Source organism: Nicotiana tomentosiformis, chromosome 3, assembly GCF_000390325.3.
Source record: "Nicotiana tomentosiformis chromosome 3, ASM39032v3, whole genome shotgun sequence".
In the NCBI taxonomy this organism is placed as follows: domain Eukaryota; kingdom Viridiplantae; phylum Streptophyta; class Magnoliopsida; order Solanales; family Solanaceae; genus Nicotiana; species Nicotiana tomentosiformis.
In genome coordinates this window covers 111,260,193-111,286,503 of record NC_090814.1, presented here as the reverse complement: position 1 = coordinate 111,286,503, position 26,311 = coordinate 111,260,193, and the positions used below count along the sequence as shown (strand labels likewise).

Here is a 26,311-nt window from a genome sequence, read left to right as displayed (position 1 = left end):
AGACTTAAGCTCCTGTTTTAGGGACTAAGTGTCCCAATTCACTCCGAAACCACAACAAAAACCTCCCGGCAAGTCACATAAGCAGAAAATGATATGGGAAAAGCAGTAAACAGGGGATCGGGGCTAATATACTCAAAACAACCGGCCGGGTCGTTACAAAATGTGAGTCAATTGGTGAAGGATCTAAACGATTTCGGGAAGAAACAAAAGAAAGTATGTATAATCAGGAAGATCCAAGATGGAGTAAACGTCAAAGAATATATACTTCATTTGGACTAGATTTTATGACTTTCTTATTGGAAAAAGAGCCTAGAACATTTAAAGAAGTTATGACTTCTTCCAAATCAATATTTTGGAAAGAGACAGTCAATAGTGAAATAGAATCCATATTGAACAACCATACTTGGGAATTGGTTGATCTTCCTCCAGGCAATAAACCATTGGGTTCTAAATGGATTTTTAAGAAGAAAATGAAAGATGATGGTACTATTGACAAATATAAGGCAAGACTTGTGGTCAAAGGATATAGACAATGAGAAGGTCTTGACTATTTTGATATATACTCTTCATATACAAGAATTACGTCCATACGAACATTAGTAGCATTAGCTGCGGTATATGGTCTTGAAATTCATCAAATGGACGATAAAACGGCCTTCTTAAATGGAGATTTGGAGGAAGAAATTTATATGGAACAACATGAAGGTTTTGTGGTTCTAGGTAAAGAAAAGAAGGTATGTAGACTTGTTAAGTCGCTTTATGGACTAAAACAAGCACCCAAACAATGGCATGCAAAATTTGACCAAATAATATTGTGAAATGGTTTTAAGATAAATGAATGTGATGAATGTGTGTACATTAAAAATGTTACAAATCACTTAGTCATTGTTTGCTTATATGTGGATGATATGTTGATAATGAGTAATGACATTGCCAACATAAATACGACTAAGCATATGCTAACTAAGAAGTTTGATATGAAAGACTTGGGAGTTGCCGATTTAATTATGGGTATTAAGATCCATAAGACTCCTCAAGGTCTAGCATTGTCGCAATCTCATTACATTAAAACAATACTTGAAAAATTCAAGCACTAAGATTCTAAAGTTTCTAAGATTCCAATTGACGTGAATCTTGCACTTGCAAAGAACAAAGGCCAAAGCATATCACAATTGGATTATGTTCGTGTGCTGGGATGTTTAATGTATGTCATGAATTGTACTCGACCAGATATAGCTTGTGCTCTAAGTAAATTGAGTCGATACACGAGTAATCCAGGTCAATCTCATTTGATGGGGATGAAATGAGTTTTGGGATATTTAAAACATACCCAAGACTTTGCTTTGCACTATAGTAATTATCCCGCGGTGATTGAGGGATACTGTGATGCAAATTGGATCATCGGTTATGTATTCACTATTTGTGGAGGAGCGGTATCTTGGAAGTCATCCAAACAAACGTGTATTGCCCGCTCTACAATGGAGGCTGAATTTATTGCCTTAGATAAAGATGGTGAAGAAGTTGGATGGCTCCGGAATTTCTTGAAAGATATTTCATTTTTTGCCAAAACCGTTGGCACCAATATGCATACATTGCGATAGTCAAGCGGAGATTGGAAGGGCTGGGAGCGTTATGTATAATGGTAAATCTCGTCATATACGACGAAGACATAAAACCGTTAGGCAGCTACTCTCTAGGGGGATCATCACAATTAACCACATAAAGTCAAGAGACAATGTATCGGATCCACTTACGAAAGGCCTAACTAGAGAGGTAGTTGAAAGATCATCGAGGGGAATGGGACTATGGCCAAGGACAAGCCATTGTGGCGATAACTTTACATAGAAGACTGGAGATCCCAACATCTAGGTTCAAGAAGATCAAACAAAGTCATTAATGACTGTTCAACACTGTCAACTAAATATTTGGTCCATTCTTGTGATGGGACAATGTTCAGTACCAAGGATAAAGCAGTAAGGATTTTTAAAGGTTTCTTAATTTGATACGAAATATATCAAAAAGTGTATCTACAGGATGACACGTTTAGGAATCACTAATGTAAGTGAGAAGTGTTAGCCGCTTCAAGGAGAATTTTGCAAGGCCAGTTCTCTACGCACTTATGAAACCAGGCGGTGTTCATGGCTAAAATGAACACAACAATATGAACCAAAGACGATTAAGGGTTGGTTGTATGAACTATGGTTGTCTAGGTATACACCAAATTTCGACGGTTCAAAGATATCAAATCTACCGATTGATAAGGTATATCCTACATAAGTTCACTACAGTAAGTTCAAAGGGAAACCTTACCTATCCAGATGAGATTAATCCTTGCGTGTAAATCACACCATTTTTCATGCATATTTTCGTGATATAGCCATTCCCCATTCATGTGGGGGATTGTTGGGTTTAAGCTCTTTAGAGCTTAAAATATGGTGAATGGGAAATGGAGGGAAAAAGTAAATTTTGATTTTCTCTCCTTGACTAAGGGACATTGTCCCATATTGGAGGAGAAAAAGACTTTTGATAGGTATATATATAATTGCTCTTCTTCTATCTCTTAAAGAGTTAAGAAGAACGCAAGTCTCGCGCCGTCGTTGTCACTCGCTCGGCTCGACTCGGCTTCGGCTTCGGATTTGGATTTGGATTTGGATTTGGATTTGGTAAAATGATCAATTTATTGATTAATTTTTTGGACCAAATTTAGTTGTTAGTATTAACGCTATATGAATTAATCCAAATTAGACCGTTTCTATAACGGTAATTCAATTTTCCTCCGTTTTAATTTTTCTGTTATAATTTGAATTTGGCGGTTTGGATAAATGGTCGTCTTATGAAACATCCATTTTGAGGTTCAACCTTACATGAAGACTTGTAACTCTTCAGTATAACCCAACATATTTTGGCTATAAATATATGAACTCTCCTTTAGATTTTTCTTACAAAAATTTTGATTTATCCTTCTTCTTTCTGCATTGTTTTAACAAAAAAGAAAGCAGTAAGTGTGATTTACTACTGTTCTTTGCGTTCGTTGTCACTAGGATTTGAAGTACCGCTACACCAGTAAGGGTAATCCATTCTATTCTCGAAGAAAATAATCCTAAACCTCGGGTACTAGGAGGGGATTAAGTTCATTAAGGAAATACTGTGAATTCAGTGGGCTCGAATAATTCTGTTCTTCTATATTTCTGGTTTTATATTATTTTATTTTTGAATATATTTTCGAATAGAGAATAATAACAAGCTTAAGGAATTTAATTTATTTTTTTTGTATTCATCTTATATTCTGATTGTGGGAGACTAACTACTCTTAATTTGGAGACTAAAATCTTCGTATTTTCTACTCCTTGGTTCACATTATGAGATTAAAATCTCTGTGATTTTCTACTCGTTCTGTATTCAGTTTGAAGAAAAAAAAACTTCACCGTGGCATTTAATCTGTTTCTGTTAAAGTTGTTAGGTTTGAAGATTTTAAATACTTCACCATTAATTAATTTTGTTTCTGTTTTGTTGTTAATAGAAATAACAGAACCAGTAACCTCATGGTTGGCTCTACGAGCAATGTTGCTACTTCCAGTCGTTCTGTGCCACCACCGTCTCCGGCGGAAAAGCCAGGAAAACTTTCCGGTTTTGATTTCAAACGTTGGCAACAGAAGATGTTCTTCTATTTGACTACTTTGAGTCTACAGAATTTCATCAAGGAGGACGTTACGGTTCTGCCAGAATCAACTCCTGATAATGAATGTTTTATAGTGACTGAGGCATGGAGGCACTCAGATTTCTTGTGCAAGAACTACATTCTTAGCGGACTGGATGATGATTTGTACAACATCTATAGTAATGCAAAAACTTCTAAAATACTATGGGATGCATTGGAAAAGAAGTATAAAATTGAGGATGCCAGTTTAAAGAAGTTTGTTGCAGCCAAGTTTTTGGGCTATAAGATGGTACACAGCAAGCCTGTCATTACCCAAGTTCAAGAGCTGCAAGTTAATTCACGATCTCCTTGCTGAAGGTATAATCCGAATTGATGCTTTTGTTGAAAGTATTAATTTTGTTACTAATTACAAATTATTCATTGAAGGTTTGGTCATCAATGAGGCATTTCAAGTTGCATCAATGATTGGGAAGATGCCTCCTTTATGGAGAGACTTTAAGAACTACTTGAAACACAAGCGCAAGGAGATGAAACTCGAAGATCTCATCGTTCGATTGAGGATTGAAGAGGAAAATAAAGCTGCAGAAAAGAAAACATGTGGGAACTCAACAATTATGGGAGCAAATATTGTTGAAACTATTCCAACTAATCCGAAGAAGCGAAAGAAGTCTTCTGGACCAAACAACTATCCCAGCAAGAAGAAATTCAAGGGAAATTTCCACAACTATGGAAAGGGTGGATACAAAGCTGCAAAATGTCGTGCTCTAAAGAAAGAAAAGAAAAACGGACAAGAAAATATGGTTGAAACAAATGATGATATTGATGACTTGTGCGCTATGTTATCTGAATGCAACTTAGTGGAAAATCCTAAGTAGTGGTGGATTGATTCTGGTGCCACCCGCCATGTTTGTGCTATTAGAGAAGCATTTACTTCATATGCTCTCGCTGGACAGGATGAGACCATTTTTGTGGGAAATTCTGCAACGGCCAAAATTGAAGGTTATGGAAAGATATTCCTGAAGATGACCTCTGGCAAGGTGGTGACTCTCAATAATGTTTGGCATATTCCTGAAATACGGAAGAACTTAGTTTCTATTTTACTTCTCGTCAAGAACGGGTTTAAGTGTGTTTTTGTTACAGACAAAGTTGTAATAAGTAAGAACTAGATGTACTTAGAAAAATGTTACCTTACTAAGGGCCTTTTAAGCTGAATGTAATAGTTGTTGACAAAAATAAAATTGTAGCTTCTTCTTACTTACTTGAGTCAGATGATATATGGCATATACGTTTGGGACATGTCAATTATAAAACCTTACGAAAAATGATTAATTTGCAAGTATTGTGTAAGTTTGAATGCGACAAATCAAAATGTCAAATATGTGGAATTTAAGTATGTTAAACATCCTTATAAGTGAGTTGAAAGGGATTCAAATCCTTTAGACTTAATTCACACAGATATTTGCAACATGAAGTCAATACCATCTCGTGGTGGAGATAAGTATTTCATAACTTTTATTGACGACAGTACTCGATATTGCTATCTTTACTTACTTAATAGTAAAGATGAAGCAATAGATGCATTCAAATAATACAAAAATGAAGTTGAAACGCAACTTGGAAAGAAAATCAAAATGATAAGAAGTGATAGGGGTGGTGAATACGAATCTCCTTTTGAAGAGATATGTTTAGAATATGGAATTATTCATCAAACAACGACCCCTTACACGCCCCAATCCAATGGGACTGCGGAAAGAAAGAATTGATCATTAAAGGAAATGATAAACACTTTGCTGATAAGTTCTGGTTTGCCACAGAACTTGGGGGGAGCCATGCTTACGGGTAACCAGATATTAAACCGAGTACCCCATAGCAAAACGCAATCCATTCCATATGAAAAATAGAAAGGAAGGAAGCCCAACTTGAATTATTTTAAAGTGTGGGGGTGTTTGGCAAAAGTGCAAGTTCCTAAACCCAAAAGGGTAAAGATATGACCAAAAACTGTTGATTGTGTTTTCATAGGATATGCAAAAATTAGTAAACCGTATCGATTTCTGGTTCATAAATCAAAAAATCCTGACAATCATAATAACGGTTATAGAATCAGATAATGCTGAATTTTTCGAAAGTATATATCCGTATAAACAGTCGATTGGTGAAGGATCTAAACGACTTCGGGAGGAAACAAAAGAAAATACGTATAATCAGGAGGATCCAAGACGGAGTAAACATCAATGAACATCTACTTCATTTGGATCAGATTTTGTGACTTTTTTATTTGAAAATGAGCCTCGAACATTTAAAGAAGCTATGATTTCTTCCGAGTCATTATTTGGGAATGAGGCAGTCAATAGTGAAATAGAATCCATACTGAACAACCATACATGTGAATTAGTTGATCTTCCTCCAGGCAATAAACCATTGGGTTCTAAATGGATTTTTAAGAGGAAAATGAAATATGGTGGTACTATTGACAAATATAAGGCAAGATTTGTGGTCAAAGGATATAGACAACGAGAAGGTCTTAATTATTTTTATACATACTCTCCAGTTACAAGAATTACGTCCATACAAACGTTAGTAGCATTAGCTGCGGTATATGGTCTTGAAATTCATCAAATGGACGATAAAACGGCCTTCTTAAATGGAGATTTGGAGGAAGAAATTTATATGGAACAACATAAAGGTTTTGTGGTTCTAGGTAAAGAAAAGAAGGTATGTAGACTTGTTAAGTCGCTTTATAGACTAAAACAAGCACCCAAACAATGGCATACAAAATTTGACCAAACAATGTTATGAAATGGTTTTAAGATAAATGAATGTGATGAATATGTGTACATTAAAAATGTTACAAATTACTTAGTCATTGTTTGCTTATATGTGGATGATATGCTGATAAAAAGTAATGACATTGCCAACATAAATGCTACTAAGTGTATGCTAACTAGCAAGTTTGATATGAAAGACTTTGGAGTTGTCGATTTAATTCTGGGTATTAATATCCATAAGACTCCTCAAGGTCTAGCATTATCGCAATATCATTACATTAAAACGGTACTTGAAAAATTCAAGCACTTATATTTTAAAGTTGCAAAGACTCCAATTGACGTGAATCTTGCACTTGCAAAGAACAAAGGCCAAAGCATATCACAATTGGATTATGCTCGTGTGTTGGGATATTTAATGTATGTCATAAATTGTACTCGACCAGATATAGCTTGTGCTATAAGTATTGAGTCGATACACGAGTAATACAGGTCAATCTCATTGGATGGGGATGAAACGAGCTTTGGGATATTTAAAATATATCCAAGACTTTGCATGCACTATAGTAATTATCCTGCGGTGATTGAGGGATATTGTGATGCAAATTGGATTATCGGTTATGTATTTACTATTGGTGGAGGAGCGGTATCTTGGAAGTCATCCAAACAAACGTGTATTGCCCGCTCTACAATGGAGGCTGAATTTATTGCCTTAGATAAAACCGGTGAAGAATCTGGATGGCTCCGGAATTTCTTGAAAGATATTCCATTTTGGCCAAAACCGCTGGCACCAATATGCATACATTGTGATAGTCAAGCGGCGATTGGAAGGGCTGGGAGCATTATGTATAATGGTAAATCTCGTCATATACGACGAAGACATAAAACCGTTAGGCGGCTACTCTCTTGGGGGATCGTCACAATTGACTACGTAAAGTCAAGCTACAATGTGTCGGATCCGCTTGCGAAATGGGACTATGGACGAGAACAAGTCATTGTGCGGTAACTCTACCTAGAAGACTGCAGATCCCATAATCTAGGTTCAAGGAGATCAAACAAAGTCATTAATGACGGTTCAACATTGTTAACTAAATTTTTGGTCCATTCTCGTGATGAGACAATGTTCAGTACCAAGGATAAAGTAGTAAGGCTTTTTAATGGTTTCTAAATTTGATACGGGGTATATCAAAAAGTGTATCTACGGGATGACACGTTTAGGAATCACCTATGTAAGTGAGAAGTGTTAGCCGCTTCAAGGAGAATCTTGCAAGGCCAGTTCTCTACGCACTTATGAAACCAGGCGATGTCCATGGCTTAAACGAACACAACAATGAGAACCAAAGACGGTTAAGGGTTGTTTGTGTGACTTATGGTTGTCTAGGTATACACTAAAGTTCGACGGTTCAAAGATATCAAATCTATCGATTGATCGAGTTTATCCGACATAAGTTCACTATGGAAAGTTTACAGGGAAACCTACTTATCCAGATGCGATTAATCATTGCTTGTAAATCACACAGTTTTTCATGCATATTTTCGGATATAGCCATTTCCCATTCATGTGGGGATTGTTGGGTTTAAGCTTCTTAGAGCTTAAAAGAAGTTTTTTAGAGCTTAAAAGAGGGTGAATGGGAAATGGAGGGAAAAATAAAATTTTAATTTTTCCTCTTCGACAAAGGGACATTGTCCCTTATTGGAGGAGGAAAAGACTTTTGATGGGTATATATACAATTGCTCTTCTTCTAGCTCTTAAAGAGTTAAGAATAAGGCAAGCCTCGCGTCGTCGTAGTCGCTCGCTCGGCTTCGGATTTGGATTTGGTCAAATGATTGATTGATTAATTTTTTGGACAAAATTTCTTTGTGAATATTAACGCAGTATTAATTATTCCAAATTAGACCCTTTCTGTAACGGTAATTCAATTTTCCTCCATTTTAATTTTCCCGTTATAATTTGAATTTGGCGGTTTGCATAAATGGTCGTCTTATGAAACAGCCATTTTGAGGTGCAACCTTATATGAAGAGTTGTAACTCTTCAGTTTAACCCAACGTATTTTAGCTATAAATACATGAACTCTCCTTCAGATATTCCTTACGAAAATTCTAATTTATCCTTCTTCTTTCTGCATTGTTTTAACAGAAAAGAAAGCAGTAAGTGTGATTTACTACTGTTCTTTGCGTTCGTTGTCACTGGGTTTGAAATATCGCTACACCAGTGAGGATAATCCGTTCTATCGTGGGAGAAAATAATCCTAAACCTCGGGTACTAAGAGGAGATTAAGTTCCTTAAGGTAACACTGTGAATTCAGTGGGTTCGGAATAATTCTGTTCTACATTTCTGGTTTTATATCGTTTTATTTTTGAATATATTTTCGAATTATGAATAATAACAACTTTAACTTTCCCACTATTATAAAGTATATTTGTATTTGTAGATGCCATTTCACATGTTTCTCGTGATCTTCATTATTCGGATGCCTTTAGAGGAATTTAAACATTTAATTAAGCGTTAGGGTATATATGTTGATTCTCTATATCTTTCCTAAAAAACAAGTGTTTTTTTTTTCTTCGTCGCGTGCATTAATCAGTATAAAGAACTTGGAGTAGTGGAAGGAATATGGAAGCTTCAGTGTTTTTTGAGTTTTTAGTACTTTTTAAGTGACAAAATGATACCTGTCCATGATGGTCGATTTTCTTTGAATTAATCTATCAAGTTCCTTCCAACTCTTGAAGGAAAGTATAATTAGTTAAGCGGAATGAAAATGATGTGAATCTCCGATCCTCTCCATTTTTACGTATCATCTTGGGACCACTCGGAGCAAGCTTAAGGAATTAATCTTTATTTATGTTGTTGTCGGGGTGGGGGTGGGGGCTGAGTTTGCGTTGGGGATTAGGAGTTGAGAAAAAAAAATTAAATTTTATAATGGTGAACTTATCAACAGTGAATTTGTCTAAACTTAAAGCTAAATTAAATTATTTCAAACTAAGTATTTTAAAATTAAAAATTTAGATATTCAAAAATTATACAAAAAATACTATAAATTATAATTTTTTTCATGATTAAAAAATATATTTAAAATATTAGTCAAACTTCACATAGTTTGACTCTCGATAAGCGCGCGAAATGTATCATCTAAATTGAAGCGAACGGAATAGACTATTTTGAGCGCACCCGAATACAATTCACAGACATTCCGTGCTTCCTTCGCTGCTGCTCAAAATTGCAAATTACAAATCACTAAAAGAAAAAGGGAAAAAGAAAGCTGTGTTGAAACTGGAGAGATATATGTTATAGTTCATTGATACCTTGTCGTAATATATAATTCCGGAATTTATAATACAAACTTCAGTGTGGATGCTAAGTTTCACTAGTTCATGGAATATGCACCAACATCGTTAAAAAAATATAAGACGGAAATGCGATAAATGAATTGTAATTGCAAGAATTGACACACATAAAATAGAAGAATAAATTTTCTTATAAATATTCTGCATCACTAACTTTGAATTGGAGTAGGGTCCCTATTTATAGCGGAGAGTCGTGCTTTGGTGGACCTCAGAAATTGAGGACGTGGGTGAGAGTCTGAAGGAGCTGGGATTAGAGTTAAATAATTCAATATCCAATCAAGTCCACAATTTAACATCTTTGGATCATGGACGACAACAAATAATATTAGATTTGGCGGAGAAATCATGAGTTTATGTGCCCCATATATTAGATTATAAGTCCGCCCCTCACTGGGAGTCATGATTCTTATAGATGACATCCAAATTCAGGGGCGGATCTACCTTATGAGGTAGGGATACCACGGTACCCGTTCGCTTCGCTAAAATTCTCAAATATATCTGTGAAGAAACGTATAAATAGATTGAGTGGCACCTAAAAATCACAAAGTGAAAATGAGTGACATTGGTTCAGTTGGAGCAACTCTTTTTGATTTTTCCTTTTTTCTACTTATTAAGATTTCCTTTATTTTCAGTTGAGCCCTAGGCCTCACTCTTTTCCTTCTCTTTCGTTTATTTCCCTCCTTTTATTATTTGCTAAGTCTCTCTTCTTCATTTTTATAACTTGCGGTCCTCATTTTGTTTCTATCATTATACCTTACTTTATGAACAATTATTTTCTATAGGTAATTTGAATTGATTTTAATTAGCATATAACTTCTTTATTTTTAATGAAACGATATTAATTTATATATTGAAATATAATTTGAGCAATATCTTCTATTGGGTTTTGAAAAAAAAATTAAATGACTTGATTGATAGTCGCTTTGAGTCAAATATCATGGGTTGAATGTTGAAGGTTTTTCTTTAAAAATAATTGTCATATAACTCAACAATTAAGATGGAAAAATAAACAAAGAACAATACAAGTAAATTAATCTAGTCAAATAAAGAATATATAGTGTAGTTAAGGTACTCTTTAAGTAAATATTTATATTGGAGGCGCTCCTTCATGAAATGTTATTTTTCTTTTGTATTTTTATTTAGAATGTGTTTAAATTAAGCGTTAAAAATTTGAACTAAAATCGAACTTATTTGCTTTGTGAATGAAAGGTCTATTCAAATTAACCAAAAACTAACTGAACCGACCCAATATTCATAATCTGTCTTTGTAGTTACTGATATGTATACTGTATGCATAACATGGTGGCACCCGCAATGTTAGAATCCTGGATCCGCCTATGTCCAAATTGGTTCGTTCTTGACAATTCATCATGTTAACTTTCGCTTGGAGCATCTCTTGAGCTAGGTTTAGGCCTTAATCAGTTGAGCTTAACGCTTGTAGGCTCGCCCCGAACCAAGATTTTCATCACCATGCCTAGACTAGTCAAATGTATAGTTTGGACAAAGTCCGGTCCAATGGGAGCAAGTCGCTACCAATTTTCATAAGGTCACAGTCGTTCATGAGTTGGGACCAAATGACGAATCTTCACATCCGACCAGACCGTTTCCATAATTGGAAAAAGAAAAGATTGAATATTTGACTTGACCCATTAATTGTCCTCTAATTCAAATTGCAGCTTACCAGCCAAGGCTCCTGCACTAGTGGCCATACTACTGGAAATGGCCATGATGTTTAACGAGCAAAGGAACTTAGCTTTCACAGTGTCAACAGGGCATGGCTGACTCTGTCAAATGCCAAATTCCAGCTTCTCAGGAATCTACACCAGTCGCTCTATATACCCCATCACGGGTCAAGTGAACATTTAATTTAGTGACAGACTAGAAAATTGAGGTTAAAATGTGGATCTAGAATTTTTAGAACATGGATGCACCACTAAAGAAAGATTATTTTTTTTTGAGCTAAGTGAGAATTGATCCCTAATCTTTTTGGTAAATAATTAAATATTGAATCAAGTGCATCGTTCAATTTTTGTGGCCCATGAGTACCCGTACATAATATTAGGCCAATTCTATAAAATACGTACATAAATTCCTAATTTGTTGGTGGATCATGAATTCGCATACCCAACAATTTAACCTATAGATTCGCCCCTAGTTCAAAACTTCAAATCATCCATATTACTGAAGTGAAGAGTTGCGTAATTTTGGCATTTTCCGTTTGCATGGGTTAGAGATGGGATATATAACATTTTGCCTTTCTATTATGCGTTTCTTCTTTAAAAATATATAGCATTTCAAAAATCAGAATGAGATGTCCTCTGTGGGCTAGTCTCGATGGCTTAGAAATTTCTCCACTAGTGTTTGTTTTTTGTTTTTGGGTTCAGTTAGGGATATTCATAAAAACCCGAAAAATCGAACCAAACCTAAAACTGAACCAAACCGACCAAAAAAACGATACTTTTTACGTTTGGTTTGGTTTGGTTTTGGTTTTGAATTTTAAAAACCGATCAAATTTGGTTTGGTTTTGGTTTTAATAAAAAACATAACTGAAAAAACCGAACCAAACGACTATAGAAGTAGCTATTTAAATTTATTATTACACCTATATATATATATATATATATATATATATATATATATATATATATATATATATATATATATATGTATGTATGTATATTTTTATGGTACATATTAGTCGTTTATATTTTTAGTCTAATTTTTTGCTATTATAATAATCTAATTCTTTGCCTTTACATTCTAGTTTGATTGGTAGTTTTATTTTGCTAAGTACAAAAATTTATTTCATGTTAAAAATAATCGATTTTTAATTGAGTACTTAAATTATTCATCACTAATTGATTCAATTATCATCAATATATCTTGGTAAATGATAGATTTCTCAAAGAGCAATTGGTTTAATAGTGTTACGTTGAAAATGTAGTTTCCGGAATATGTGTTTGGTAGTGTATGTCTCATATTTAAGAAGAAAATCGAAAAAACTGAAAAACCGACAAAAACTGACAAAAAATCGACTTAATTGGTTTGGTTTGGTTTCAATATTTGAAGAACCGACTTACTTGGTTTGGTTTCTTTTTAGGGAAAAACCGAACCATGAACACCCCTAGGTTCAGTAGTTCACTAGCTCGTTTTTAACTTCACGACTATTGCTTGAGGAATTTTCATAAACTACTATTGTTTAGTGACTATTAACTTCCTATAACTACCATATACATAATTACTTTCTATAGCTACTTTTTAGTTGTTACGGTAGTGTATTCGTTGTGTTCACACTGCTGTATTCATGAATACAGCATCAAAAAATGCCTAAAATCAGGGCAGTCCAGTTGTACACGCATGTATTCACATGTATTCGCACCATGTATTCATGAATACAATAACGACAATTACCTTTAAAATAGGTATGTTCAGCTGTCTAATAACGAAAATAATATCAATTAACATGATACACTCCTAATATAACTCAACAAAATTAATTCTAACATGCCTCGTTATCAACCCAATTAATTAGAATGATTTTTCAGTTGTATATAACTTTTGTATTTAGTGTGTTTCAATATTTATTTTTACTATTGCATTCATTAGATTCAATGTTTGTATTTACTATATTTGCTATTTTATATTTAGTGTATTCAAATGTATTTGTATTAACAGTATTTTAGTTATTCCTAATACATATTATTACTGATGTATTCAGTATATTTAATTGGTTGTATTCACTGTATTTCTATTTGTATTCAGTGTATTTTAATGTATTTCATTATATTTTAAAATTAAATGTATTCACTGTTTATATTCTACTCTATTTAATATTTGTATTCAGTGTATTTCAATATTTATATCATGTATTCATGCATACTGTATGTACAGTATGCATGAATACAGGTGTATTCAGCTATATTAAAAAATACAAACCTTCGAAATACATAAATACAGGCAAAAAAATATATTTATACAAAAATACAATGTGTTTGAGTGTATTTGTATAGAATATAATGTATTTGTATCATTGTATGTGATTAAATAGCAAAGAAGAGAAGAAAGTTCGTCGGAGATGGCATTTTTCGTCCAAGACTCCTTATATCGCTTCACTACCTCTTCCATTACAATTTACAACGCTTCCAATTCGACCGTTTCTTCCTATTTTCTCTCTTACTTACCGCGCTAAGAATCCCTCTTTCTTTTCAATCTCTCTGTCGCCCAAAGTTTCTCCGCTTCCTTTTTTGATTATAGGTTTACTTTCATGTTTCTGATTTTGAGATTTTTAGGCTTTCTTTCATGATTTGTTTCTCTTTCATGTATCTATGATTCGGCGTATTTTGCTCGAAGAGAGAGAGAAATAAAGAAGAAAAATTATGAGAGAGAATCGTGTGTTAATTAAAAAAAAAGAAGAAAAAACATAAATAATGTATTTCATGCCTCAATGGTAGTATATACCATAAATACTTATTTTGCTATAAAATATAAAAGGTAGGTATAAAAATAATATTTTAAAATAATTTTAGTTTATAATAAATAGGGTGTATGCCTTTGCTAAAGAAGGTAGAATTTCCTTATTGCTTTCGGTGACACCATCTAAAGACAGATGCTTTGGGCCTGGCCTCTTTTGGACTTGAACAAAATGAAAACGGTTAGTCCACTTTGGGCCTAACTCTTCGATGTCTGGGCCATGTAAACACTAAGATGAAACTTTTTGGAGGGGCTTGTCATTTACCTATTCTTTTTTGAAGAAGAAAAAATTCGCCCGGTATGAAATATCCGGTATCCGCCTTGGGGGTTCATATTCACGTCGGAAGTTCCACATTAGTGAGTAAAGTACTCTTCAACAAATTCAACTTCATACAAAAGGCTCAAACCCGAAATCTTGATAAAAAATGAATGAGTACTTTACTTATCGATCTGTCATACCCTTGTAGGTGTCATTTCTGTATTCAAAAGAGGGAGGGAAGACATCCAGTACGACTTATAGCACGTGCTACTTTTTAGTTGTGCCATATGTGATAAACGGTAGTAATATCACTTAGCAATAATCATAAATCCCCTTGACTTTAAGTTTGAAAGTGAAACAACTGACTTCTTAATAATCTAAATAACGGCGAGCTAAGCCCACTTTTTCAGACTTTAGCACTGAATAATGGTCAACTGCTAAACTGATTTTACATTATTTATTGATATGAAATGGATACGTGGTTATAAATATCACCTTAACTCAGTCATTAGCCATTCGTGTGAAGTGCAGGAAGAATATAACATGTTCTACCAAAAATAGAACATTGACGTTCTCACAGATAAAAGAAAAATGAGGGAGTTGTTTTAACCAGATTGTTGCTGACAAATTTCTTTTTTTTTTTTGGTTACTGATTCGTTTTGGTTGATAAATAAATAGCCGACAGAATTCGTAGAGGAAATTAAAAAAAAACATTAAATGTCTTGCTACTTCATAAAAAATGTAAAGAATCAAAAAACCAATTCATGAAAGAAGACCTAAACTTTGAGAAAGTCAAACATTTCGGGGCTGAACTTTAAAAAGAATCGCTATCTCTGCTTCCAAACGAGAAAATTGATGCCATATGTTTGACAAATATGGTGTTTCTTTAATATAGAGATTTAATAATCAGCAGCATCCGCTAGAAGAGTTGAACAATTCCATTTTCGATCTCTCTCGTGGAGTTGAAAGAAAAGTTAAACCTCTCACAATTCAGTTTGCTTTAATTTCATGAAATAATTAACTAATACGGGAGAGACATTATTTAGCAAAAGGTACCGCAACGTCAAGTCATTATATTCTTTCAGCTTGTATGTTCTTTAATCCCGTTGTTAATCGATTTCTATTTTGTCCTTAACAATATCCTAGCCTGCTAAGCGTCTATAACTATGATAATTCATAACTAGAAATTATTGGGTTTAAAAGATTGGTGAATGGGAAATGGAGGGAAGAAAATGGAGGGAAAGTGAGCTCATTTTTGCTTTGGAAAGAGCAAGTGTGCCTCATTTATGATGGAAAGAAAATGAATGTATTTATATTGAGAAAGCACTTCCTTTGGTGTTAAATGGGTTGAAAAGAAAGTAAGCCTTGTACGGTCATCATCGCTCGGCTCCGCTTCGGTCAAAGATTGATTGGTTAATCTTTTTGGATAAAATTTCTTTCAATTATTTAATTAATTAACGAAAATTCAACCCGAAAACTTCACCGGCGTTTTTGGTACCAACACTCTCGTGAGTTAAATCGTTCTATCCCAGGAGGATAATATTCCAACACCTCGGGTACTTTAGGGAAATAATTTCCTTAAGGACACACTGTGCATTCAGTGGGCTCGATTTTATTCCGAAATTATATTTCAGATTGAGTTTCATTATTTCGATATTCTGTTGCTGCTAATTTTTTGTTTTTTCTTCTGTTTCAGGAAATTTACTGTTTTATTATTTATTATAGTAATACAGATTGACTAACAATATTAAGGAAATTAATTTTTATATTGTAATCTGTATTCTATTTTTAAAGATTAAAACCTGTGTGGTTTTTTACTCCTTCTGAATTTTTTTATTTCTGATTTGTAGATATAAAAACGTCATCGAAGTATTAAAATTTAGAAACGATTTGAAGAACATAAAAACTTCATCGTTTTATGTGAAGCAGTATATAAAAACTTCGGTTTTATTTATTAAATGTACTATTTATCATTAATTACAGTACTGTTTATTATTCTATTTTTTTTGCTATTAATTGAACTCTTCTATTGTTGACAGTGAGAAATGGCAAATGATAATGGAAATCCTTCTGCGGCTATTGCGGCAACGACGATAGCCTCATCAAGCCGAACTGATGTGCCACCGGCCGAGAAACCGAGGAAATTTTCTGGAGCTACCTTCAAAGGATGGCAGCAAAGGGTGTTCTTCTGGCGTACCACGCTTGGTATGCAGAAGTTCACTAGTGAAGACCCTCCAGTGCTTGCCGCCGACATACCGGACAATGAGAAGTTTATGATTGTTGAGTTGTAGAAATATGCAGACTTTCTTTGCAAAGGCTACATCCTAAGTACTTTGGAGGATGACTTGTACAATGTCTACAGTGCTATGAAAACTTCGAAAGAATTATGGGACATACTTGAGAAGAAGTACAAAACTGAAGATGCATGCTTGAAAAAATTTGTTGTTGCCAAGTTTCTAGACTATAAAATGATGGACAACAAAACCGTTGGAACCCAAGTTCAAGAGCTTCAACTTATTTTTCACGACCTTGTTGATGAATGTATGGTAGGTATGAATGAAGCATTTCAAGTGGCTGCAATGATTGAAAAATTACCTCCCTCGTGGAGAGATTTCAAAAACTATCTAAAGCACAAGCGCAAAGAAATGAAGTTGGAAGATCTTGTGATTCGTCTCAAGATCGAGGAAGACAACAAAATAGCCAAGAAGAAGTCTCGTGGAAATTCAACGATTATGGGAGCTAATATCATTGAAGAGACTGCTCCAAAAAGTAAGAGGAAAAAGATGTCTTCTGGACAGATTAAGAAGCAGAACAAGAAAAAATTCAAGAGTAATTGCTACAATTGCGGAAAAGTTGGTCACAAAAGCTCCTGATTGTCGTCTCCCAAAAAAATATAGGAAAAAGGGACATGCCAACATAGAAGAATGATGACATTGATGATCTGTGTGCAATGTTTTCGGAATGCAACCTAGTTGAAAATCCGAAGGAGTGGTGGATTGATTCTGGAGCCACTCGACATGTTTGTGCTGTCAAAGAAGCATTTGCGAGTTACTCTACTGCTGGTCCCGAAGAAGAGCTTTCCATGAAAAATACTGCAACAGCCAAGATTGAGGGTTATGGGAAGATATTCCTGAAGATGATTTACGGCAAGGTATTAACGCTCAACAACGTTCTTCATGTTCATAATATTAGAAAAATTTTGGTTTCACCTTCTTTACTTGTTAATAATGGATTCAAATGTGTATTTGTATCTGACAAAGTTGTTGTAAGCAAGAATGAAATATATGTTGAAAAGGGTTACCTCACAGAGGGCCTTTTCAAACTCAATGTAATGGTTGTTGACAGTATTAATAAAATTCCAGCTTCTTCTTATTTATTGGAGCCAAATAATTTATGACATATTCGTTTAGGATATGTCAATTACAAAACCTTGCGAAAGTTAATTAATTTAGAAGTATTGCCTAAATTCGAGTGTAATAAATTAAAATGTTAAATATGTGTTGAATCTAAGTTTATAAAACATCCTTATAAGTATGTTGAAAGGAATTCAAATTCTTTAGACTTAATTCATACTGGCATTTGTGATATGAAGTCAACACTATCTCGAGGTGAAAAAAAGTATTTTATAACTTTTATTGACGATTGTACTCGATATTATTATATTTATTTGCTTAATAGTAAGGACGAAGCAATTGAAGCATTTAAGCAATACAAGAATAAAGTGGAGAATCAATTGAATAAAAATATCAAAATAATTAGAAGTGATCGGGTGGAGAATATGAATCTCCGTTTGCAGAAATATGTTCGGAATATAGAATTATCCATCAAACTACAGAGCCCTAAATACCTCAATCCAATGGAATTGCGGAAAGAAAAAATCGTACATTAAAGGAAATGAATAATTCTTTACTAATAAGTTCCAGATTACCGCATAGTTTGTGGGGAGAAGCTATCCTTACAGCTAACCGAATACTCAACAGAGTACCCCACAGCAAAACACAATCTATTCCATATGAAAAATGGAAAGGAAGAAAATTCAACTTGAAATATTTCAAAGTGTGGGGGTGTTTAGCAAAGGTACAAGTACATTTTCCCAAAAGGGTAAAAAGCATACTAAAAACGGTGGATTATAATTTTATTGGATATGCTACAAACAGTAAAGCATGCCGGTTTTTGGTTCATAAATATGATAATCCCGAAATTCATGTTAATACGGTAATTGAATCAGATAATGCTGAATTATTTGAAAGCATCTATCCGTATAAAACTGAATGCGAGTCGTTAAGTGAAAGACCTAAACGACCACGGGAAGAACCAAAGGAAAATACTCCAAATGAAGAGGATCTAAGGCGTAGCAAATGTCAAAGAACATCTACTTCCTTTGGACCAGATTTTGTGACATTCTTGCTTGAAAATGAGCCTCAAACTTTTAAAGCAGTTATGTCATCTTCTTATTCAACATTTTGTAAAGAAGGCAGTCAATGAGATTCAATTAATTTTGGATAACCATATGTGGGAATTGGTTGATCTTCCTTTATGAAATAAGCCATTAAGTTCGAAATGGATCTTTAAACAGAAAATAAAAGCTGATGGCACTATTGACAAATATAAGGCAAAACTTCTTGTCAAAGGTTATAGACAAAAGGAAGACCTTGATTACTTTGACACTTACTCGCCAGTAACGAGGATAGCATCTATTAGGGTGTTAGTGGCAATGACTTCCATGTATGGTCTTGAAATCCATCAAATGGATGTTAAAATAACTTTATTAAATGGAGAATTGGAGGAAGAGATTTACATGGAACAACATGAGGGTTTTGTGGTTCTGAGTAAAGAAATAAAAGTGTGAAAACTTGTTAAGTCACTTTATGGACTTAAACAAGCACCCAAATAATGGCATGCCAAATTTGACCAAACAATGTTGGCAAGTGGGTTTAAAATCAACAAATGTGATAAATGAGTTTACATTAAAAACAATCCAGGTCATGAAGTCATTGTTTGCTTATATGTTAATGACATGTCGATAATGAGCAAAAATATGGCAGATATAAATGCTACTAAGCGTATGCTAGCTAGCAAATTCGACATGAAGGACTTAAGAGTTGCTGATGTGATCTTAGAAATCAGAATTCACAAGACTCCACAAGGTCTAGCATTATCACAGTCTCACTACATTGAAAAAGTACTTGACAAGTTCAATTATTTGGATTTCAAGATTGCCAAGACTCCAATTGACGTGAGTTGTACACTTCAAAAGAATGAAGGTGAAAGTGACTTACAACTGGACTATGCAAAAGTATTAGGAGGTTTGATGTATATCATGAATTGTACACGACCAGATATAGCATGTGTTATTAGAGAACTGAGTCGGTTTACAATTAATCCCAATCAAATATATTGGATGGCAACGGAACACGTTTGGGGGTATCTGAAACATACCCAAGATTATGCTCTGCATTATAACAAATATCCCTCTGTGATCGAGGGATATAGTGATGCAAATTGGATTACCGAATCTCCTAAGTTAAATCCACAAGTGTATATGTTTTTACAATTGGGGGTGGAGCAGTGTCTTAGAAATCATCCAAACAAACGTGCATCGCTCGTTCTACAATGGAATTTGAATTCATAACTTTAGATAAGGCCGATGAAGAAGTTGAATGGCTCCGGAATTTCTTGGAAGATATTCCATTTTGGTCCAAACCTTTGGCACCTATATGTATACATTGTGATAGTCAAACGGCAATAGGCAGGGCAGAGATCGTTGTGTATAACGGAAAATTTCGTCACATACGACGAAGACACAATACCGTTAGGCAATTACTCTCTAGTGGTGTTATCACGATTGACTATATAAATTCAAGAGATAACGTGTCAGATCCATTTACAAAAAGGCCTATCTAGATAGGCAGTTGAAAGATCATCGAAGGAAATAGGATTAAGGCCTAGGACAAGTCATCATGGCGGTAACTCTACCTAGTAGACTTGAGATCCCAAGAGCTAGGTTCAAAGAGATCAAACAAAGTTATGATTGACGGTTCAACATTGTCAAATAACTCAATCCATTCTCGTGATGAAGACAATATTCAGAAATCAGGGTAAAGCATTAAGGTTTTTTGATGAGTCAATAAAGCTTACAGTTTTTTAATGATTTGCTAAGTTTGCCAGGAAATGACGAGATAGTATGTCTATAGGATTACACGTTTAGAAATCACCTATATGAGTGTGAAGTGTAAGCCGCTTCAAGGGGAATGAAAATAAAGACCCATTCTCTAAGCACTCATGAAACCAGGCGGTTTTCATGGCTAAAACGAACACAACCACGAGAACCATAGATGGTTAAGGGTTGATTGTGTGACTTATGTTGTCTAGGTATACAACAAAATTCGACGGTTCAAAGATATCAAATCTACCGATGACCAAGTATATCCGATGTAAGTTCACTACGGAAAGTTCAAAGGGAAACCTACTTATCCAGATGCAATTAATCGTTGCATGTAAATCACACACTCGTCCGTGCATTCCTTTGTCTTATAGCCATTCCTCACTCACGTGGGGGATTATTGGGTTTAAAAGATTGGTGAATGCGAAATGGAGGGAAGAAAGTGGAGGGAAAGTGAGTTCCCTTTTGCTTTGGAAAGAGCAAGTGTCCCTCATTAGTGGCGAAAAGAAAAAGGAATGTGTTTATATTGAGAAAACACTTCCTTTGGTGTAAAATGGATTGGAAAGAAAGTAAGCCTCGCATCGTCATCGTCGCTCGACTTCGGCTTCGGATTTGGTCAAAGATCGATTGATTGATTAATCTTTTTGGACAAAATTTCTTTCAATTATAATTAATTAACGAAAATTCAAACTGGAATAACCCTGGACCCGCAACCCGGTCTGTTTCTTTCCCGGATTATTTTAAATTATTTTTTTCGGAATATTTCAAACCGGAAACATTCCCACATGTTCCAATAGCCATGACTGTTTCTGAAAGGTTGCAAACATTTTCAGAAACAGTTCCAGAAAATGGCTATAAATATGCCTTGATCCAGAATCTTTCCTTACGAACTTCTTCTTCTTCTTCTGCACAATTATAATTCTAGTTGGTTTACAGCCTTCGAGTGGTTCGCTGTTTCATCGGTGTTTTTGGTACCAACACTCTGGTGAGTTAAATCATTATATCCTAGGAGGATAATATTTCAGTACCTCGAATACTTGAGGGGAATAATTTTTTTAAAAACACACTGTGCATTCAGTAAACTCGATTTTATTCCGAAATTATATTTCAAATTCAACTTCATTATTTCGACATTTTGTTACTACTAATTTTCTGTTTCTTCTTTTGTTTTAAAAAATTTAATATTCTATTTATTTATTATAGTAATACAGATTTACTAACACAAATGTCTGCAAATCGTTGTAGAATCTTATCAGTTAATTTTTCTAAAAGGGAGGTGCAGCCAAACGTGACATGTTTCCGTCGCAGCTGCCAATGGCCAGTGAGTGGTTTTTCCACTCTTTAGTTATGCTATTAATTAATTTGGGTGAACATAATTAAGATCTCCTTCTTACGACAGGGTGGCATAAAAAATGAGTAGAAAATATCCATTGATCACTAATTATTTTGTGAAGAGCATGACAGCTAAGCGTTTTTGTCATTGGACTATGGACAGTCTGATTTACGGTCTAATTTTATGGAGATTATTATAATGTAGGAATTGTTTATATAGTAAATAATAATATAGTAAGTAATTGTTATACATAAGAAGGTTATGAATAATAAGACATGAATTATTATATAGGAATTGTCTAATTTTAAAATAAATTATTTTTCGTTACTCTTATTCAAGTATTTTTAATACATGTATTCATATGTAACATTTTATCTAATATAAAATATTGATAGATTCTCGTTTATGTTATGCTAGAGACCAAACATTATATTGATTACAGGAGAATAGATTAATTATGCATAAAGTTATTGCGAAATTAAATATTAAATAAAAATAAATACCGAATTTTATGCAAAGATGAAATTCTAGAAGAAACTACCAGTATGTAAATATATGAATTTTACAACAAACTTGTACGAGACTTTTTCTTCTTGTAGGTGTTCTTTTGTGGAGCTGTGCAAAGGGTTAATGCTGTATTTGATTTTATTTGTTTATTTGATTTTATTTGTTTATTTGATTTTGATAATTAGACATAGTCAAAGGATGTTTGAGCTTAGTCATCTTCATCATTTTCACAGAAACAGCGATAGTCTCTTCCCTTCAAAGGACTACGTCGTTAACACCTTTCCCAGTTTCCTTCCCACAATTCTCTTCTCCTCTTATGCAAATCCAAAAATATGCTACCACTACTATTCATTCTCATCAATCTTACAATTTTCCCATGTATTTCTGCTCTCGAATTTCTCTTCAATTCCTTTACTGCCAACTCCACCCCAGTTCTAAACCTCATCGACGATGCTCGCCTTGAGCCACCAGTAATCCGCCTTACCAACGACTCTAACCAATTTTCCCGTGGCCGCGCTTTTTACCCATCTCCAATTCCTATCAAATCCACTTCCAATTCTACTTCCATTTCCTCCTCTTTTTCTACCCAATTCATCTTCTCTATTCTCCCCGATGATCCCTCTAGTCCCGGTTTCGGCCTTGCTTTTGTTCTTTCAGCTTCCACTTCCCCACCTAACGCTCTCTCCAGCCAATACTTTGGACTTTTCACTAACGCCACCGTTCATACCGTCGCCCCACTTCTCGCCGTCGAGTTTGATACGGGTCGTAACCCGGAATTCAATGATCCGGATAGAAACCATGTCGGGATTGATCTTAACAGCATCGAATCTGTCGTTACTCAAACGGCTGGATATTATAATTCTTCTGGTAATGCTAGTGATTCTTTCGTGCCTTTAAATATGCGAAGTGGACAAAATATTCATGTTTGGATCGATTTCAATGGGCCTGAATTCGAGATTAATGTTACTATAGCTCCTGCTGGTATGTCACGGCCCGTTAGGACTATGTTAAGTTATAAAAAACCCATAATTGCAAATTACACGTCTGCTGATATGTTTGTTGGGTTCTCTGCTTCCAAGACTCAATGGATTGAGGCACAAAGAGTTTTAGCTTGGAGTTTCAGTGATTCTGGAGTTGCAAGGGATATTAATACTACGAATTTGCCTATTTTTCAGCTGGAAAATTCGACGTCTTCGTTATCTCCCGGCTCTATTGCTGGAATTGTAATTGGTTGTGTAGTGGCTGTGTTAGGTTGTTTGTGTGTATTTTATTGGGTTTGGTGGAAGAGGAGGGGTAAGGAGGAAGAGGATGTAATTGAAGATTGGGAACTCGAGTATTGGCCTCATAGATTTTCATATGAAGAGCTTAACCAAGCTACAAAAGGTTTTTCTAAAGATGAGCTACTTGGGGCTGGTGGATTTGGTAAAGTATACAAAGGAACACTATCTAATAACACAGAAGTGGCGGTGAAGTGTGTGAACCATGACTCAAGGCAAGGGATTAGGGAATTCATGGCTGAGATATCGACTATCGGGAGGCTTCAACACAAGAATTTAGTACAAATGAGAGGGTGGTGTAGGAAAGGGAATGAACTTATGATTGTGTATGATTATATGCCTAATGGAAGTCTGAATAAATGGATATTTGATAAGCCAGAGAAGGTTATGAATTGGGTAGACAGGAGGAGGGTCCTAGCTGATGTTGCCGAGGGTTTGAACTATTTACATCATGGTTGGGAACAAGTGGTTGTACATAGGGATATTAAATCTAGCAATGTTTTGTTAGATAGTGAAATGAGAGGGAGATTGGGTGATTTTGGGCTAGCAAAGTTGTATACTCATGGTGGTGTGCCAAATACAACTAGAGTGGTAGGTACATTAGGGTACTTGGCACCTGAAGTTGTGACAAGGGCTACACCAACTGCAGCTAGTGATGTTTATAGTTTTGGGGTGGTGGTGTTGGAGGTGGCGTGTGGGCGAAGGCCGATTGACACAAGGTTTGTGGTGGAGGAAGAGGAAGTGTTGATTGATTGGGTTAGACAAAAGTACAGGGAAGGGAGATTGTGTGAGGCCGCAGATGATAGGATTAAGGGGCAGTATTCGGAGGACGAAATGGAAGCTATGTTGAAACTAGGCTTAACTTGTTGTCACCCGGATCCTCTCCGACGACCTACTATGAGAGAGGTGGTTGCTGTATTGCTAGGTGAGAATGTGGAGGCAACACAAAATGAATTACTAGCTGAATTAACACCTACTGTCAGCAGCATGAAAGATAGAAGCAGTAGTGCAAGTGAGGAAGGAGATAAGTACTTGTCGCAAGAATCGGAACTACTATCGGCTGTGTAGATATTGTATTGCATTTTTTCTTTCTTTGTTGTAGAAAATGCCGGTATTATCGGTTAAGGATTGATTTTTTGTATTCTTCGTACAAGCTATTGAACTCTAAACTTAGCATCAGTTGCAAATAGTTATGCATGTGCAATTCAAACTCGTTACTGTGAAAGAGAGACCACAACCATTACTCAGATAATCAAACAGCCATGCTTATGCACAACCTAAAACTAGCCGTGGCAATTTTCGAATGTCTATATGCGTCAAAGGTTACTACAAGGGTAATGATTTCGCATATTTTAGGGGTAATGATTAATGGACGACATTTTTTATCAGTGATTTCGCATATTTTAGGGGTAAAAACTTTAAACCTTTTCCCTGGTCGAAGGACCCGTTTGAATATAGATTCCCAAATATATTTTGAAAAAGCTGATTTGAGTGAAGTTTGATTTGAAATTAAAAGTGTGTTTGAATATGAATTTTGGAGCAAGTTTTGACCTGGTAAAAAGTCTTCTTTTTTTTTCCCCCATAAAGTTCCAAATGGTGTCATGATTTGGCCCAAAAAGAGGTTTTAAGCTATATTTGGGATTTGAAGTTTTGATTTTCAAAATCTCCTGAACACAAGATTAATTCTATAAACAAATATATATATATGAAAATTTTTTTTTGAAAAAAAATTCCAAAACTTATGGCTAAACGCCTATTAAATCTTGGGGGAGAGGTGGTGGGTTTTGGTTTGACTTGACCTTTGAAATGGTAACGTAAAACAAAACGGTGTAATAATAAGAAATGTTATGGAGCCTAACTTTTGGGATGATTTTAATTAAAATTAATGCTCCATGTCCAGCAATTGATTGTGTTCCGTAAAAACCAAGAACGACAAAGTAAACTTTTTCTTCTACTCAGTTTGTCAGTTACTTGATGGGAAAATCTGAGCAGATCTCATTGGTTTTGCTAGTTAATGATACGGTCTGTTATAAGCGAATGAAGCCCCTCTTTCGTTATACCACATCGCTAGTTGAAATTCCCAATTAACCATTTAAAAGGCTATCTACAGAAACCATTGGGCACGACCTTACTTGAACAGGATCTGTTCTATAGGCTCGTACCACTGTATCCTTGAGTTCTAAGGAGACAGAAAACCAAGTCTGGTTGATGAAGTGTGGCCATGAGACTAGAGCGTGATTGACAGCTTTGGTGGCTCTTGGGCCTCTGCGCAGTAGAGGATCGTTCTCAGGCCTCTCGTAGGTCTGGGGTGGTGTCTTGGCTCTCTGACAGACTACTAAACTTTTTGTTTTTGCTTTCACAATTTACAATTCATCTCCGGTACACTTCCGTTTTGTTTTATATTTTATTTTATCATATATGGTTACACTCAAAATGCAAGATGTGTTAATGGATGTGATATCCCTTGGAACCCATGTTGATCAAAACCTCTGTTTGATTCTGTTGGTTTCATTGGTTTTCTTTGGTCAAAACCTCT

The 26,311-nt window shown here is 35.0% G+C and overlaps 2 protein-coding genes and 1 non-coding gene across 3 annotated transcripts; all 3 read left to right on the top strand.

Moving 5' to 3' along the window:
• Positions 1-2,432: 2,432 nt before the first annotated feature.
• Positions 2,433-4,533, top strand: LOC117279314 (uncharacterized). Its single transcript, XM_070198993.1, has 3 exons — positions 2,433-2,530; positions 3,521-3,903; positions 4,016-4,533. The coding sequence occupies exons 1-3, from the start codon at positions 2,433-2,435 to the stop codon at positions 4,531-4,533; spliced, it is 999 nt and encodes a 332-aa protein (XP_070055094.1).
• A 17,966-nt stretch (positions 4,534-22,499) lies between these two features.
• On the top strand, positions 22,500-24,954 carry LOC104106812 (L-type lectin-domain containing receptor kinase S.1). Its single transcript, XM_009615443.4, has one exon. It carries the CDS (start codon positions 22,831-22,833, stop codon positions 24,841-24,843), a length of 2,013 nt encoding a protein of 670 aa, XP_009613738.1. The 5' UTR covers positions 22,500-22,830; the 3' UTR covers positions 24,844-24,954.
• Positions 24,955-25,897: 943 nt separating this feature from the next.
• Positions 25,898-26,109, top strand: LOC117279315 (small nucleolar RNA U3). Its single transcript, XR_004509724.1, has one exon. It is a non-coding gene; the product is annotated as a small nucleolar RNA U3 (small nucleolar RNA).
• Positions 26,110-26,311: the final 202 nt, after the last annotated feature.

Bases quoted from the DNA above. Each gene is read 5' to 3' on its own strand.
- LOC117279314 (XM_070198993.1), top strand. From the start codon at position 2,433: ATGGTGAATGGGAAATGGAGGGAAAAAGTAAATTTTGATTTTCTCTCC. The intron at 2,531-3,520 runs GTATATATATAA...TGTTGTTAATAG, and splicing joins GAGAAAAAGACTTTTGATAG to AAATAACAGAACCAGTAACC. The intron at 3,904-4,015 runs GTTTAAAGAAGT...TCCTTGCTGAAG, and splicing joins GTATAAAATTGAGGATGCCA to GTATAATCCGAATTGATGCT.
- LOC104106812 (XM_009615443.4), top strand. From the start codon at position 22,831: ATGCTACCACTACTATTCATTCTCATCAATCTTACAATTTTCCCATGT.